Here is an 18740-nt window from a genome sequence, read left to right as displayed (position 1 = left end):
GGCAGCAATCAGCCTGGAAACCACACACCCCTGAAGCGTCAGCCCAGAACATTAAGGACTTGTGAATGACCACCAGGTCCTTTAATTTTTTGCCCCCACTGTCTCCTCTATTTCCAACTCAGGACTAACAAGGGGAAGCCAAACATGCTCTCCAAACCAATCACATAAGATGCTCCACTTTTAGTTATCCTGCTTCCAGCCTCCCCAAGCTAATGCCCTACCCTCCAATCAGAACATACCTACAGTCTGCCCTTTTCTCCCCTAGAAAGCTTTCCCACTCCTCTCTGGTCTTGGAGTCCCTGCCAAATGCTAGTGGTGGCAGCTGACTCCCGAGCTATACAGTCAGCACTCGATAAATAGCCCCCGTGTGTTCTCATTTCGGGGGCCTTGATTTCCAGAGGCCTTCTCCTGTATTTTAACTAAATACTAGATACGTGTTATGTACTGGGTTTATACATAAGATTTCATTTTTGGAAGTTTTATTGCTAATTCTTTTTTTTTTTTTTTTAAATTCACTGATACAGACTGATGCCAAGAGACAATCTTCTCAAGGAATCTGAGTCAGACCGTTCAGCTTGCATCGAACCAAGCAACAAAGGATATATGGACAGATGGCAGCACAGGGAGGCTAGACAAAGACAAGGCTGGGCCTGGACAATAGACAGAGGGTTCCAGAGACCTCTATGGACATTTTTTTTTCTTTTTCCCATAAGCCAGGCACAGCTGCGTCCAGAAGCTACAGGGACTACACTGCCTTGTTGGAATGCCTCCTTACTAGCCCCTCCAAGAGCTGGGCTAGACTTAGTCACAGTTCTAAAATTGTAGAAATGTCCACCTGCCAGAAGGGTAAATATATAAAATAAGGCCCCAGGTGACTCAAATAAGAGAAGGATGGTTGGGAAAGTCCCAGCCCCTTACCTTCATGGGAAAATGGCTTCTTAGATGCTGAGATGGGATCCTTGTCCATCTGCCTGTGACGATTTGCCTGTCTACAATCTTAAAATTCCCAGTATCCCTCTATATGGTCTTTAAATCTATTTAAAATAGGTTATGGCTGCATTTCCCAAACTGGTGAATGTTAATATATGTCTCAGGAAAAAAAGGGAGTCCAATAAATTGGGGAAATTCTGGTGAAACCAATTTAAACACATTTCATTTGAGTAGGACTTCGTAAAACCTTGAATCTGCCCATGATAGTTGTGAATCTGCAAGAAGGGGATGGAGTTTACAGCATTTTCCAAACTTATTTAACTGCAGAAATTGGTTTCCTGCCCACCTATTTACATCTCCCTGAACATCACCCTATGGCATACCATTTTGGAAGCACAGGTCTGAAATAATGCTACCTTACATAGGAAAACTACGAGCGGGTTAACGCCTCTTTAAAAAAAATTTTTTTTTATTAGAGAGAGAATGTGTGCACACAAGTGGGTGGAGGGGCAGATGGAGAGTGAGAAGCAGAGAATTTCAAGCAGTCTCCGAGCTGAGAGCAAAGCCCAATGTGAGGCTCGATCTCAGGACCCCAAGATCATGACGTGAGCCCAAACCAGGAGTCGGACACTTAACCGACCGAACCACCCAGGTGCCCCAAGTTAATACCTCTTATCATGTATTGTAACTTAACAAAGGGAGGGTTAGGAGACCAGGTAGGAAGTGGCACACGGACGGCAGTTTTGAGGACACAAGGAAGAAAATCAGACCGTAAAGTAGGGCCAGAGACTAAGGAGGTTACATTTGGGTCCCCGGTCAACCTAGCGCAATTTAAGGATAGTGGTGTTAAATTCCAGATGAAGGAAGTCAGAGAGCATCCTTACCTGATTTGTAACTTTTCTTAGCCAGCCCTAGTATTAATAGCTCTAGAAGCTGGAGCATGGCCAACAGAATCACTGAATTTGAGAATCACTGAAATCTCTAAAAATAGAGATTTGGGCAAATGGTTCTTTTTACAGCATTGCATTAATGATGGCCTTTGACCCCATTTCAGAGTTAAAATAACTCCGGGGAGAGAGATGATGCCACTTACTTGATGCCCCAACAAAGCCACTTTTCCTTCTGCAACCCCACCATGAAGTCTGTGACAGACCACAGGGAGGGAGAGTGAAGTGTTCCACGGACCCCTGGTTCACTTACTTGAGAATCACACAGCCTGTTCCCACTGGGGGCGCTATCCAGAACACCTGAATCCGTGTCCTCCGCCGTGGGGTGCTTTCCGTGACTGCAACGGGGCAGTTACTCATAAACTGTGTTTCTTCTTCATCTATGATCTGTGGAAAGTAAACACATTAAAATGCAACGTCACTCTCCGAAGGCTCTTAAGTTTCCGAGTTGACACTTCCTCAATTTTATTTTTAAACCTGTTGTTTTGTGTTAGCAGCCCTATATCCCCTGACACCAGAATAGTGCCTGGCATAGAGCTCCAGTCAACGCTTGTTGAATTAACATGAGGGCAATGATTTGGCACCTGTGCTCTCTGGGACCAGGATCTGGTGTCAGCACTTTGAGGAGCAGGTCACTAGGTGATGGTCTTGCTTATTTCACTATCATAATGGCGTCCAGTTTCAGAGGAGGAGGAAGAGGAGGAAGAGGAGGGGGAGGGGATAATCCAAAGCCAACACTCTCTAAATAGCTAAAATTTGCAATTCAGCTACAGTTTTATAACTTGAAATCGAAATGCTAAAAGAAAACACCCCTTTGGAGGAAGTCCACCAAAGTACATAAACTCTATCCCAGCTTCACGGCATTATTTCCTTGGCAATCTCTATCTCCCGAGTTTGTGCACTGGGTCAGAGTTCTCCCAAGTGAACCGTCAAGCTTTCCGCAGACACTGTGAAAAATCTGGTAGCCATTCCCATTCCTCAAGACTGGTTCAGCATTTCCCCTGAAATGCTGCCAGAACTTGCCTATCTCTCTAGTATTATTACAGACTATTAGACCTGGAAGGATCTCTTGGGGGGGAATCATCTAAATCCAAGTGCCAATTTCAATTGATTGGTATATGCTATGTTGTGAGTAGTGCTAATAACAATAACAGATAACATTTATTGTTTAGTAAGTGCTAGGCACTAAGCTAAGTGCTTTATCTGACTTACTCATTTAATCTTCAAAAACAATTTAATAAGATGATAATATCCGTATTGTATTTATTTTACTTTAAAAATTCATATTTCTTTTAGGATAGCAGGTAAAAAAAAAAAAACAATGAAGTCACTCAAACTCCTTAGTTCATCATATATTTATATCCCTGGATGAAGCAAAAGCAATCTTCTTTATATAGTTTTTATCTCAATATTCTTTATCCTACTCTCACTATCTATGCCATTCTGAGTGTGTGTGTATACACATAAATATACAAATGTTTATATAATTCATAATGTATATATAAAATATGTGTATGTATTATATATTATGTGTGTATATCTATATACATATACATATATATGTAACTTGAAGTTACATAGAATTGTTTTGTATTTTTTTTTTTAAGATTTTATTTTTATTTGACAGACAGAGATCACAAGTAGGCAGAGAGGCAGGCAGAGAGAGAGAGGAGGAAGCAGGCTCCCTGCTAAGCAGAGAGCCTGATGCGGGGCTCGAACCCAGGACCCTGGGATCATGACCTGAGCTGAAGGTAGAGGCTTTAACCCGCTGAGCCACCCAGGTGCCCCTGTTTTGTATTTTAATGTTTCTTTCACTTAATCTTATGGTTTTTTTTTTTAAAGATTTTATTTATTTATTTGACAGAGAGAAATCACAAGTAGGCAGAGAGGCGGAGAGAGAGAGAGGAGGAAGCAGGCTCCCTGCTGAGCAGAGAGCCCGATGCGGGACTCGATCCCAGGACCCCGAGATCATGACCTGAGCCGAAGGCAGCGGCTTAACCCACTGAGCCACCCAGGCGCCCCTCTTATGTTTTTAAGATACAGGTTTCCCCCACTATCTGAAAAGTAGAGCATATCTATGAAATCTTTTGTAAGCCGGAATGGTATAAACTGAAGAAGCAATTACCATTAATTTATATGGAAAATTTTTTTAAGTGTTCCCAGACCCCAAAAATAACCTCTCTCAGGCTTTTCTGATACCTTAGGACACATCTTGCTAACAGATGCACAAAATAAATCAAGATAAAACACAGATGCTCCCAGACACAGTTCAAAGCCATACAGGGCTTGAGGCTGAGATGCTGAGTGTAGTTTCTGGGGAAGGAGTTTGGCCGTATCTCTCTTGCTGTTTTGTACTGCCTCTAAACGGCTCACTGTAAAACAAAAGCTGAGTGCTATTTGCATTTTTTACCCTTTTCATAAAAGTGAAAATCCTCTTTGGATTTCTTTCAGGTGGTGAAAACGGGTACTAGTGTAGGTCTTCCATACAAGCAAAGTGGCATAATATGAACTTTCAAGAAGTGGGGATACCTGTATGTCAAAGTTACTATATGTGAATGTAATTCATTGCTTCTGACTGTGGCCTACCGTTCTACTGCACCAGTCCGTTCCCCCAGTGACGTGCAGTCAGCTGACTTCTGGATCTTTACCTCCACAAACATTGCTGCAATGAAGCTCTTCATGCTGCTCTACTTGCGAACCCACATGAGAGCTTCTCGGTAATATAAACCATGTAGTGGGAGTTTTCCCCAGAGGTTCATCTTACTTTTGAAATTCTTCACTGAACAGAAATAACTTCCATCTAGTCAGATTCACCAATTTCTCTCCTATGGCTTGCACTTTTGTGGTCTTGCCTAAAAAACAGACCGCAAAGATATTTTCCAGTTTTTGGTTTTGTTCTTTTTTTTTTTTTTTTTTAACCATTAGCTTTGTAATTTTACCTTCCACATATAGGTCTTCAATCCATTTAGAGTTTATTTTTTAATACAGTGGAGTAGGTTTCCAATTCCATTTTCTCCGCACTCTGAGCTGCTTTAAAAATATAACTAAACTTAATTTTTTAAGAGCAGTTTAGGTTTACACCAAAATTGAGCAGAGAATGCAGAGTTTCCATAGATTCCCTGTCCCCACACATGAACAACTTTCCCTATTATCAACGTCCGGCACCTGACTGGTACATTTATTACAATTGATGAACCCACACTGACCCATCACCAGCACCCAAAGTCCAGAGTATACATGAAGGTTCACTCCTGGTGCTGTTTATTCTATGGGGTTTGACAAATGATTAATAACGTGCATTCACCACTGAGATTTTATGGTACTATACTGAATAGTTTCACTGCCTTAAGGGGCACCTGGGTGGCTCAGTGGGTTAAAGCCTCTGCCTTTGGCTCAGGTCGTGATCTCAGGGTCCTGGGATTGAGCCCCGCATCAGGCTCTCTGCTCAGCAGGGAGCCTGCTTCCTCCTCTCTCTCTCTCTGCCAATTTGTAATCTCTGTCTGTCACATAAATAAAACCTTTAAAAAAAAAATCCTTGGTGCTCTGCCTGTTCATCCTTTCCTCCCTCCAACCCCTGACAACCAGTAACCTTTTATTATAATTGCTTTTTAGTTCCAGGAGGTTTTTTATTGATTCTTTCAGATGTTCCTATGTAGACAATTATGTCATCTGAGAAAAGAGTTTTATTTCTTCCTTCGCAATTTGTATACCTTTGATTTCCTTTTCTTGTCTTATTGCATTATCTAGAATTTCCAGTGTCAAGGTGAAAAGTAGTGGTGAGAGGGGATATCCTTGCCTTGTTCTTGATCTTATGGAGAAAGCTTCAAGTTTCTTTCCAGGAAGTATGCTATTAGGGACAGGTTTTCTTTGTAGATGCTCTTTATTAAGTTGAGATGGTCCTCTCTATTCCTAGTTTGTTGAGGGTTTTTATCACGAATGGGTGTTGGGTTTTGTCAAATGCTTTTTCCACATCTACTGATAATGATCACATTTTTCTTCTTTAGTCTGTTGAAATGAAGGATTATGTTAATTGATACTCAAATTTTGAACCAGCCTTGCATTCATTACCTGGGATAAATTCCACTTGGTTAGGGTATCTATTCTTTCTGAACATTGTTGGATTTGATTTGCTGACATTTTGTTGAGGAAATTAGGATCTCTACTCATGAGAAATAGGAGTCGGCAGTTTTCCTTTTTTGCAGTCTTTGGTTTTGGTGTTAGAGTGCCACAGGCGTAATAGACTGAGTTAGAAAGTAGAGTGTTGGTATAATTTCTTCATTAAGTGTTTGGTAGAATTCATCAGTGAACCCATCTGGGTCTGGTACTTTCTGTTTTGGGAGATTACTAATCATTGATTCAATTCTTTAATAGATATAGGCCTATTCAGAGTCAGATACAGTCTATTCTTGTTTAAGTCTTGACAGATTGTGTCTCTCAAGGAATTGGTCCGTTTCATGTAGGTTATCAAATTTGTGGGCACAGAATTGTTCATAATAGACCTCTATTATCCCTTTAGTGTCCACTGGATCCATAATAATGTTCCTTCTTCCATTTCTGATATTAGCAGTTTTTGTCTTCTCTTTTTCTTACTTAGCTCAGCTGGGTGCTTATCAATTTTTTTGATCTTTTCAAATAGCCAATCTTTTGGTTTTTTTTTTTTTTTAAGATTTTTATTTATTTATTTGACAGAGAGAGATCACAAGCAGGCAGAGAGGCAGGCAGAGAGAGAGGAGGAAGCAGGCTCCCCGCCGAGCAGAGAGCCCAATGTGGGGCTCGATCCCAGTACCCTGAGATCATGACCTGAGCCGAAGGCAGCGGCTTAACCACTGAGCCACCCAGGCGCCCCCAATCTTTTGGTTTTGTTGGTTCATTGATTTCTTCTCTCATTTTCATTACTTCTTTTTCTCTGTTTACTTTGGATGTAATTTTTTCTTTTTCTAGGGAGGAAGCTGAGATCATTGCTTTTATATCTTTTTCTTTTCTAATATATAAATTCAGTGCTATAAATTTCCCTTAAGCATTGCTTTTGCTGCATTCCACAAATTTTAAAGTTATATTTTCATTTTCATTTAGTTTAAAATATTTTTAAAGTTCTTTTGAAATTTCTTCCTTGACCCATGTGTTGGTTAGAAATGTGTTGCTAATGGGGATTTTCCAGCTATCTTTCTGTTATTTCTAGTTTAATTTCATTGTGGTCTGAGAGCAGACATTATATAATTTCTGTTCTTTTAAATTTGTTAAGGTGTGTTTTATGGCCCAGAATGTGGTATATCTTGGTGAATGTTTCATGTGAGCTTAAGAAGAATGTGTAATCTGCTATTATTAGATGAAGTAGTCTGTAGATGTCAATTATAACCACTTTATAGATAGTACTGTTGAGTCCAACTATGTCCTTACTGATTTTCTGACTCGTGGGTCTGTCCACATGTAATAGAGAGGTGTTGAAGTCTCCAACCATGACAGTGGATTCATCTATCTCTTTGTAGTTCTATCAGTTTCTACCTCACATATTTTTGATGCTCTGTTGTTAGGTACTTACAATTAAGGATTATATGTCTTATTAGAATACTGACCCCTTTATCATTGTGTAATCCTCCTCTTGTTCTTGATAACCGTCCTTGCTCTGAAGTCTGCTTTGTCTGATATTAATATAGCTGTACTTGCTTTCTTACGATTTGTGTTTGCATTGTATATCTTTCATTCTGCTTTTAATTACATGTGCCTTTGTATTCTTTTAAAAGATTTTATTTATTTGACGGACAGATACCACAAGTAGGCAGAGAGGCAGGCGGGGGGGGGGTGAGGGGGTGGGAAGCAGGCTCCCCGCTGAGCAGAGAGCCTGATGCAGGGCTCAATCCCAGAACTCTGGGATCATGACCTGAGCCGAAGGCAGAGGTTTTAACCCACTGAGCCACCCAGACCTCCATATGTGCCTTTATATATAAAGTGGGTTTCTTGTAGTCAACATATTAGGGTCTTGTTTATTTATTTATTTTTTTAAAGATTTTATTTATTTATTTGACAGACAGAGATCACAAGTAGGCAGAGAGGCAGGCAGAGAGAGAGGAGGAAGCGGGCTCCCTGCCGAGCAGATAGCCCGATGCGGGACCCTGGGATCATGACCTGAGCCAAAAGCAGAGGTTTTAACCCACTGAGCCACCCAGGCGCCCCCTAGGGTCTTGTTTTTGATTCACTCTGATAATCTTTTAGTTGGCATATTTAGACTATTAATATTTAAGGTGATTACTGATATAGCTGGATTAATATGCCATACTTGTTTTCTATTTGTTTACCTTTTTATTTTCATTTTTGTCTTTGGCCATTTTTATATGATTCTATTTTCTCTCTTTTCTTTGCAAATCATTTATATTTCCTTTTTTATTTGCTTTTTTGTGGTTATCCTAGAGTGCACAGTATATGTTTACAACTAGCTCAAGCCTATTTTCAAATAACATTATACTGCTTTACAGATAGTTCAGTCACCTTATGATACCCAAATATTCCTAGTTCCTTCCTCCATTCCTTTGCATTATTGTTGTCATTCATTTTACTTATTCATAAGTATGTATGTAGGCATAAACATATATAATTGAATGAATTGTTGCTGTTATTATTTAGAAAAACTATTACTATCTGTTAGATCAATTAATAGGAAAAATAAAATTTTTTATTATTCCTTCACTTATTCCTACTTTGATGTTCTTTTCTTTATGGGGATCCAAGTTTCTGACTTATATTATTTTTCTTCTCTATAAAGAACTTTAAAAACATTTCTTGCAAGACAGATCTACTGACAACAAATTCCCTCAATTTTGATTTGTCTGAGAAAGTCTTTATTTCTCCTTCACATTTGAAGGATAACTTTACAGGGTACAGAATTCTCAGTGTTTTGTTTCTCTCAACACATTAAATATTTCACTCTACTTTCTTCTTATTTGTATGGTTTCTGAGGATAAGTTGGATATAATTCTTATCTTTATTCCTATACAGGTAAGAATTTTCCCCCCACTCCCGCTTCTTCCAGGATTTTTTTCTTTACCTTTGATTTTCTTTAGCTTAGAAATGATATGCTTAGGTGTAGTCTTTTTGGATATTTATCCTTCTTGGCATTCTCTGAGCTTCCTGAATTTGTGGTTTGGTGTTTGATATTAATTTGGGGACATTCTCGGTCCCCATTGTTTCAAATATTTCTTCTGTTCCTTTCTCTCTTCTCCTGGTATTCACACTATGCATATATTACATCTTTTATAGCTGTCCCACAGTCCTTGGATATTCTGTTCTGTTTTTTTCAGTATTTGTCCTCTTTGCTTTTCAGTTTTAGAGGTTTTTGTTGATATTTCCTTAAGCTCAGAGATTCTTCAGCTGTGTCCAGTCTACTAATAAGTTCATCAAAGATAATCTTCATTTTTAAAAAAGATTTTATTTATTTATTTGATAGATAAGAGATCACAAATAGGCAGAGAGGCAGCAGAGAGAGAGAGAGAGAGAGAGAGAGAGAGAGAGGAGGAGGAGGAAGCAGGCTCCTTGCTGAGCAGAAAACCCAATGCAGGGCTCGATCCCAGGACCCTCGGATCATGACCCGAACTGAAGGCAGAGGCTTTAACCCACTGAGCCACCCAGGCGCCCCGACAATCTTCATTTTTGACAAGGTTTTTGATCTCTAGCATTTCTTTTTGTTCTTTTTTCCCTTAGGGTGTCTGTCTCTCTTCTTACATTCTCCATCTGTTCTCGCATGCTGTCAACTTTATCCATTAGATCCTTTAGCATAGTAATCACTTTGCGTTAAATCCCCAGTCTTAATTCCAACATCTCTGCCATGCCTGCTTCTTACGCTTTCTCTGTCATTCCAAACTGTGTTTTTTGCCTCTTCGTATGCCTTTTAATTTTTTGCTGACAGGTGGACATGATGTACTTTGTAAAAGGAATTAAAATAAATCGTCCTTTAGTAATGTGGTGGAAAGTTGCTGGGGAGGGGATGTGTTCTCTAGTGCTATGATCAGGTCTCAGTCTGTTGGTTGGTGACTTGTGCCCCTGGACTGTGAACCTCACTTGGGCTTCTCAGCCATCCCCGTGATTACCCTCCTTCGCCTTAGACGGTACTGGATGGCTGAAGTGTCTGCAGTTGTGTATTTTCCCTCCACCACATGGAAAGCAAGAGGGACTGGTGTTGAGCATTTCTCTTCCCCCCAATAGATTAGGCTCTGATAAAACCTCAGCAGCTTAGGCTCTGGTAAAATAGTTTCTCCTGAGGGCAGGTGCTTTTAAGAACAGAATGCTTTGGTGTGTTCATAGAGGGTTTCTTTTCTCCTCCCCCTGCCAGAAGCACAACATAGTTTTTCTCTGATACTCACTTTGAGAATCTAATCGAATTTCTGGAGGTAAAACTCAAGAATTTTGTTCCCCATCTGCAACCCAATGACTGGGTGCCTCTGCAGTTTTTATCTCTCAGAATTGTCCACACTGAGCCCCTAATATTAATCTAGCAATTATAGTTGAGGTTTTCCTATGTTGGCATGTGGAGATTTCTGCTCTGGTGAATTGTGATCCTCTGTGTCCTCCTGTCTCCCCAATATTGGGGGCAGTGGTTTGCCCCGTGGACTTACTTCTCTGATGGATCTAAGAGCTATTGATTTTTCAGTTTGCTTAGCTTTTCACTTGCCGTTAGAATACAGTGTTGACTTCCACTTCTTAAATGTGGGATAGGACACCAGAAGTTCACACTGTGAGTTATTTCTACGCTACTTAATTCATCTTTCCCCCACTTTTTTGTGATGCCACCTCTGTCATATATAGAATGACAACATAATTTATTGTCTAAACAAGGATAAAAAGGCTGTTATTAATCACTGTTCTGGGATAACAGGCAAAACTGAGACTTTCCCAAGGCAAATGGGGCATATATTCAACCTAGTCATATATCAGGTTTCCACACACTCAATGTTTAGTCCCAGACTTTCTATTCTAGTGTCCTACCCACCCCCTGCCCATGGCACTATGTTTTAATTTCTAGAAGGGCAAGTTCCCTTTCCTTGTTCTTATCAACATGGTATTATCTATCTGTAGGTCTTTATTTTTACATATATAGTATATGAACTCTAAAAACTCCCTTACCTCTGTCATTTTATCTTCCTGATGTGATGAAATCCCAACCTTAGATAAAGTACTCACTCCATGATAAGACCAGTTGTCTTCTATGTTAACTGACTTCTAGTCTCGAGTCTGCCCTGCTACACTGCTGTGTGTATCTGATTAAGACCTCAGCAGGTTAGATTCTGGCCAAATACTTCCTATTTGTTATTTTACTTTCCCTTTCTTGTCAATGATGACTTTAGATATACTCGACTCTCCCCAAACCTCCAACTTTTATCTCTCCTTTTCTTTCTTTTTTATTTTTCAAAAAGATTTTATTTATTTATTTGACAGAGAGAGATCACAAGTAGGCAGAGAGGCAGGCAGAGAGAGAGGAAGAAGCAGGCTCCCCGCTGAGCAGAGAGCCCGATGCGGGGCTCGATCCCAAGACCCTGAGATCATGACCTGAGCCGAAGGCAGCGGCTTAACCCACTGAGCCACCCAGGCGCCCCTTATCTCTCCTTTTCACTTATTGTTTTATCTTGTGTCTTTATAGAAGAAATTGAAGTCCTTAGATGTATAGTACATCATTCTCTCATTTGCATCTGCTCTGCCCTCTTTGCAGTTATAATAAAGGAGCCTCATTTTTCTTACATTGCTGATTTGTTCTCATTACTTCTTCCTGACTCTAAGAATGACTTTCTCCCTGCCAGATTCAACTTTTGTCCCAGTGGAATCATTCCCATTAGCCTGTTAAGCATAATTGTTAAGCCTGTTTGAGTCTCTCCAATTCAAAAATTAAGTGACCCTGAGTTATCCCTCCGTCCCTCCCCAGGAGGGGATGTGCTCTCTCCTGTCCATCACAATCAAATGACTTGAAGGAGTTGGCTATGCTTACTGTCTTCACTTCAGCTCCCACTCCTTCTCAGCTTAATCCCAGGAGTTTGGGGAACATCATGGTCCCTAGACAGCTCTAGCTAAGACCATCAGTGCCTTCTGCGATGCTTAATCCAGTAAATCCTCTGTAGGCTTTCTTCTCAAAGCACTCCCTCCCTGTCTGACTTTAGCGCCATGGCCCCTTCCTGTCCTCCTCTTTGCCTCCACTTTCTTTCTTTTTTTTTTCTTTCAATGTATTTGACAGAGAGAGATCACAAATAGATAGAGAGGCAGGCAGAGAGAGAGAGGGAAGCAGGCTCCCTGCTGAGCAGAGAGCCCGATGCGGGACTCGATCCCAGGACCCTGAGATCATGACCTGATCCGAAGGCAGCGGCTTAACCCACTGAGCCACCCAGGCACCCTGCCTCCACTTTCTTATCTACTCTTTCTCCATTTTCTTTCTTTGACTGCTCATCCTCCTCTACTGGCCTTTGAATCTGTAATTGCTCAAGGTTAGTCCTAAACCCTCTTTATTCTATCTCTTCAGGTGATCTTACTCAACTGGCTTTAATTACTACTTCTGTGTGGATGGTTCACAAATTTGTATTTCCAGTCTTGGTCATTCCTCTGATCTCCAGACATAAATCTCTGACCTTCTATCTTCTATCTGCATTTCCTCTTGGATCAAAACCACCTCAAACTACCGCATTAGCAACTGACTTAACTATGTTCACCCTAGCCTGGCTCTACTTCAGTTGTACAAGTCAGAAATACTGGATGTCCTCTTTGACTCTTCCTATCCTCTCCCCTTCATACCTAAATGCTGCCCATTTTACCTTCCAAGTATCTCTTGAATTTCTACTACCATCCCTATTACTATCCAGACTGAGCTACATCATTTTTAATCTGAACTAAAATAAAGTTATTCTAACTAGCCTTTGTACATTCTCTCTTGTTCTCTATATGGCCAGCCAAAGTGATCTTTTAAAAACACAAATTTAATTGTAATATCTCCCTCCTTAGAACAATTTACATATTTTCACTGCTTCTAGAATCAAGACTGAAGTCCTTAATAGAGTTGAATCTACCTTCCTACTTCTCTAGACTCATACTATGCCTCTTTGTTTTTTGTACTTGGCTACTTTGGACTTGTGTTTTCTCTTGCCAAAGACGGACCAATTCCTATTTCCTTTTTCCCTCCCATCTTTTCCCTTTCTCCATCTTCCCCTTTCCTTTCATCCCTCCTTCTCCCCTCTCCTCCTTCTCCTCCTTCCTTTACTTCACCTCAGCTCACTCATGGTTTTCACTGAAAAGCCTTCCCTGTTTTCTTTCACTAGGGCAATTTCTTCCCTTATATGTTCTCATATGACCCATCTCTCGCCTTTCAGAGGCTTTATTTTTTAATTTTACATATATTTATTTGATTCCTTGATTAATGTCTATTTCTCTAGTAACCTGTAAGCCACATGAGGGCAGGCACCATGTCTCTTGGTTTTTTTCTTATTGTTTCCCCAGTACTTAGCACAGAGCCTATTCCATAACACTTGCATGCTGAAGAACTTGGTGTACTTGCCTCCTCCCTTTGGTTGTGAGATTCCCAGCTCTGTGTCTGGGCTGTAATATCCGCCTTAGCTCTCTTAGACAACTCCCTGGACTTCTTCTGACTTTGGACTTTTTCTAGATGGTAATTAATAGCCTTAATTATAATAACAATAGCTACCATTTTTGAGACTATATTGGCCAAGGACTTTACATATACCGTTTCCACTTCCCCCCAAAATTGATAAGCCTATCCTTCAAGAAACAATGTGACATAGATGGGTTAAATAAACTGTCCAAGTCCGACAGGGGCAGAGCCAGGGTTTGAGTCCTACCTGGCTCTCATCTCTGTGTTCTTTTCCTATGCCACAGGCTTTCCTAATAGTGTCATTCCCTCATGTTAGTTAGGTAAGAAGTTTCTCTCTAGTCAAGCTTAGTCCCACAGAACCACATGCATTGGACCAGCCCACAACTAAATACCCTATTCCAACAGGCACATAAGTACTTGGTAAATGTAAATAGTACTTTGCTTGAGATTTTCTTAGAGGGCACTTAGCTTCCCTTATGCAGCTTTATTGTTGTGAGGGTGGATTTCCAAACAATTGTGATTTTCTTAGACCTGTGCACTTGGCTGTGAACCTTTACTGGTTCACACTGAGAACTTTTGGAACTTTTTTTTTTAAAGATTTACTTATTTATTTATTTATTTGTCAGAGAGAGAGAGAGAGAGCAAGAGAGAGCAAGCACAAGGCAGAGGGAAAAGCAGGCTCCCTGCTGAGCAAGAAGCCCAATGTGGGGCTCAATCCCAGGACCTTGGGATCATGACCTGAACTGAAGGCAGACACTTAACCAACTGAGCCACCCAGGTGTCCCAACTTTTGGAACTTTTAACCCTAAATATTTACAATCTTTGGGAGGTTCTAGGTGACTGTATCAGTAAAGCCAAAAGTAATTAATGTTTAATTACCATTTTCTATGTGTCAGTTACTTAGCATGGTCACATCATTGAATCCTTCATGGGAGTAATTATTTCCACTTTACAGGTGAAGAAATCAAGCTTGGGGTGTCCATTATTCATTCATTCAGCACTGTCTGAAGCCAAAACCTGTGCTCCTTCTAGTTGCCTCTGACGAAGATCCCAGGCTGGGTTAAGACCAAGGCCCTTGGCCAAGTACTGAAACAAAGAATGTTTTCCAAGACATTGAAGCCACCTCAGGTAAATATGATTGTTTATCCACAACCTCAGTTGCCAGATGGTAATTAGACATTGAACAGAAGGAGTTGTTTCCTCCAATTCAGAGAATGCTCCCAAAGTCGTTTGCTTTTCAGAAAATATTAGCTTCTACCAAAAAGCTTTGATTCTATCAAAACCTGCTCTTGTACCTTGCCCCATCTCCCAAAATCTCCACCGTTCCTGTGGTCTGAGTAGAGCCACCATCTTAGTCATCAACTAATCTGACTAAATAAAGCCTTCACCACTCATTTCTATCTGTGATTTCTTTCCTGAGTATCCCAGACCAGAAAATTAAGACATATTACAACAGGCGTTTGGGTCTGGTAGCAGTATTATGGGTGATTTTTATTTCCTTTCTATGTTTTTGTTTTTTCTAAATTTTCTACAGTGATGATGTATTACTTTATTTTTTTATTATTATTTATTTATTTGACAGATGGAGATCACAAGCAGGCAGAGAGGCAGGCAGAGAGAGAGGGGGGCTCTCTGCTCATCCGGCTCTCTGCTCAGCAGGGAACCTGCTTCCTCCTCTCTCTGCCTGCCTCTGCCTGCTTGTGATCTCTGTCTGTCAAATAAATACAATCTTTTGAAAAAAAAAAAAAAAGAGTTGGAATCTTAACCAATTCAGCCACCCAGAAACTCCAGTTGTTGTTCTTTAAAAAAAAAAATATATATATGCTAAAATAAACTATCTGAGGCTAAGTTTAAATTTAAAGTCACTTGGGAGAAATTTGCTGCTAAAGTGGGCTGCTTGACTCCCTTCAAGAAAGAGCTCAAGGGACCTGAGGCCAATCCCCATCCAGCCAAGTGTGATAGGCATGTAAAACAAATCCAGGTTCAAACAGGGGGACAAGGTTTAATTTCCAGAATGCTTGACAGCCTGTAGTTAAGGGAACTGGTTGAGCATCTGGTCATGAATAGACCTTTTCAATACTAGGGGCTTTCTAGACTACCTCATCAGGATGCCTCTGAGAGTTTCTAAAACTTTTCATTGCTCACACTCTTGGTCCTGAATCATATGCCATACCATTTTGAAAGCTGCTTTACCATTAGGATATCTACTCCTGCCTCATCGTATTTGTGGCCTCACTTTCTTTTCAGACTCAATACACAATACTTCTTTCTTAAATCTAATCTTGATCCTTCTCCTCAGCTCTGATCTGGGTCCTCTCCTGGTATGTTGTCTTCCCCTTTCTGGTCCGACAGACAGAAGCCTCAAGAGATTAACCTAAACAGTGTCAAGGCCCCAGATGGAGTCTCAGGCATTCTAAGAAGTGGGTGGACCATGGCAGTGGGATATCTGGGAGAATTACTGTCCAGAAATTCAAGGTAGGTGGCATCTTGGACATTTGCCTTCAAGAAACAGAGCCTCAGGCATAGAGGTAAGGGTTGGTGGTCAGGGTTGGGGCTCCAGTTCCCACAAGAGAAACAAGGATAAATCAGATAATTGGAACGAGAACTTGGAATGGCACCCACAACAGGAAACTGGCCCCATGAACATGGTCTTGAAGCAGCGCTGGCAGGAGAGGGTAGGTTTGGAAACCTGGACCTTAGTTTAAGAAGGGACTTCTACGGGGATGTGAGATGGGAGTAAGGAGAACAACTAAGGAGCCCAGTAGTCAATGCAGAGCACCACAACCAAGGATGCCTTTCAGGGATAGTGATGTGGTAACCCTCAACTGGGAAGAGTGGTTGCTTAAGCATGCTGTCCTCAAGTCCTTATTGATCTTGGTAGTGGGTGAGCGGAGTCTGAGCGAGAGGGCAGTAGAATATCTAAATAGGGATTATTGCGTCCAAGAGTGCAGGTGACAATAACACATGGGGTGGGTTAGGCTGAATGAAGGAAAACATGTCCTTTGGCATCATCTCCTAAATATGTTTTCTTTGGATATTTGTGCAAAGTAGTATGGTAGATGGAAAGTGCATGGATGTTTCAGTCAAGTAGGTTTGGATTAAATCTTGACTCTGCCAATTTCTAGTTGGATGACTTTGGCCAAGTCACTTGACCTCTACAAGTCTGTTTTCCCATCTGAAAAATGCGGATAATAAAACCCATCTTGCTTGACTGCCATAAAGAATAAATGAGGTTGTATTTACAAAGCGTTCAATACCCATAACAAGCACTCAGTATTTTGTAGCTGGAGGGAAATGTTCACCCAACAGCTTCTGCTAGCTAATCTTATTAACATAGGAGGAGGACATCCTGAAGAGGAAAAGCAGGTCTAAAATTTTTATTATGACTACATCAGAGATATTTGTTCAGTGTAGGAAAATCAGAACACATAGAGAAGTAAACATTATGAAACAAGTACTATGTGTAATTCTACTACCCCCAAGAGAGTTATTATTAACCTTTTGATGTGTATCTTTTCAGGTTATACATACATATATATATAAATATATATATATACACACACACACATATATGGGATTTTAGAAAATATAATAGTTACTGTCTTGTGACCTGCTTTTTCACTCAATAGCACATCATGAGCAACTTTCTTTTCTACTCAGTATCTCTCTCAATAAAATTTTCTATGACTCCATAGCAGCCCATGGTATGGACTCTCCATATTTTACTTAAAAAACCTCAGAGCATTGAACATTTTGTTGCTTAACATTTTTAGGTTATTATGATCATCTCTTATGGCTAAATTTCATATTTTTAATTTTTCTGGGAATGAAATTAATGTAGGTTTTTATTGATGGGTCGGTCTTTCCAAGAAGGGATTTTGAACTACTTAAGTAAAATCTGAGTGAGAAGCCAAAGAAAATAATCCTGGTCATTAAATCACCACTTTCTAGTTTCCCATGTGTATTACTTTTTTTTTTTTTTTTTTTTTTAGTGCAAAAGTCATGGAAGGAAAGACAGCTGCTTTGTCATTTATGAAAGAGCTTTCAATACAGAGTTTTAAAAACTAAAGAAGTATTTTGCCTTTATTGCTCTAAGGCATAAATACATTTTAGAAAAGTTTACAAAGAAAACTAATGGCGAGGCAAGTCCCGCTGTTTCAGCCATTTTGGTCTGTTTCCTTCTAGACTCTTCTCTTGCTGTTTTGAAATCTGCAGATAGTTGTGTTTGTATTCTGTGCATAATGTTGTGTCTTGTTTTTTCCATTTGTCCTAGAAGCCCCCACATGTTTTCAGGTTTTTCTACACACATCAGAAACAGCATCGGGATGTCTGGATTAGTGGCACCGTGCAGGGTAGCTTTGGATGGTCCCTCCTCGGGGCTGTGACGATTTAGGTCCAAATCTTGCCCTCTTTCCCTACCAAGACCTCACCTCTCCAAGCCGAGCTATATCCTCTCACCAGATACCATCATCCTTTTCTGCACTAGCATCTCTTCCAACAGATTCTTCTTTTCATTTTATTCATCTCTTTTCCCCTTTCTGCTCTATCTTCTCTTTGCCAGGGGTGTGCACACCACCTCTCAGACCTGAGAACACATGAGGACCTGGGGGAGGAGCAGGACAGAGGTGACCATGAGCATTGTAGATGGCCCCTCTGTCACCTTGTCCTGGGCACACGGCCTCTGATCCACGGAAGCTGAGTATTGAGAACCGATGTACGGTGTTCCCCACGGAAGAGCAGATTAACCCTCCCTACTATGTGGGCTATTTCACATTTTGAGAGCAAACACAGCAGGCCAGGCTTGGGAGCTGGGCTGGACCAGGACACGTGGGTGTCCTGAGCAGGCTAATAATCTGGCCTCCTTTCAAAAGGATATTCTCTAAATATTTGCCCAACATTCCGTGGGAGGAGACGATGAGGGCCATGTAGGAGGAGGCAGGAAGACTGCTGGCTCAGCACTTGTTCCCTCTTTATTGTTCTGAGCAGTTCAGCTCCTGGCCCTGAACTTGCACACCTCACCTGGCTACTAGGAAGCCTGGAAGGCAGCCTAGACACCATCTCTGGTCACTTAAACACTCTTGGGAGTTTGCCTCCTATGCAGGAGGCAATGGTGAAGGGCCTGGGAAAGAGCCCAGCAGCCTGTTTATTAGTGGTGTGACCCTGGCAAATTCCTTAACCTTTCCAGAAGGAGTCTTCCTATCTGTAAAGTGGGAGATAACAATAGTCCTGACCTCAATAGGCTGAAAGGGTTTAATTGAATTAATATATGTAAAATAGTTAGAGATATTCCT

The 18740-nt window shown here is 40.8% G+C and overlaps 1 protein-coding gene across 1 annotated transcript in view; it reads right to left on the bottom strand.

The window, feature by feature from the left end:
* The window catches only part of SPON1 (spondin 1), a 260891-nt gene that overhangs the window by 185776 nt on the left and 56375 nt on the right, over positions 1-18740 (bottom strand). Inside the window, exon 3 of the mRNA XM_044258882.1 lies at positions 2131-2264. Coding sequence (XP_044114817.1) covers positions 2131-2264 — 134 coding nt within the window. The remainder of the gene's footprint in view (positions 1-2130; positions 2265-18740) is intronic.

Source organism: Neovison vison, chromosome 7, assembly GCF_020171115.1.
Source record: "Neovison vison isolate M4711 chromosome 7, ASM_NN_V1, whole genome shotgun sequence".
Classification (NCBI taxonomy): domain Eukaryota; kingdom Metazoa; phylum Chordata; class Mammalia; order Carnivora; family Mustelidae; genus Neogale; species Neogale vison.
Note: the sequence above shows the minus strand (reverse complement) of the source record. Positions and strands in the feature narration are given on the sequence as shown.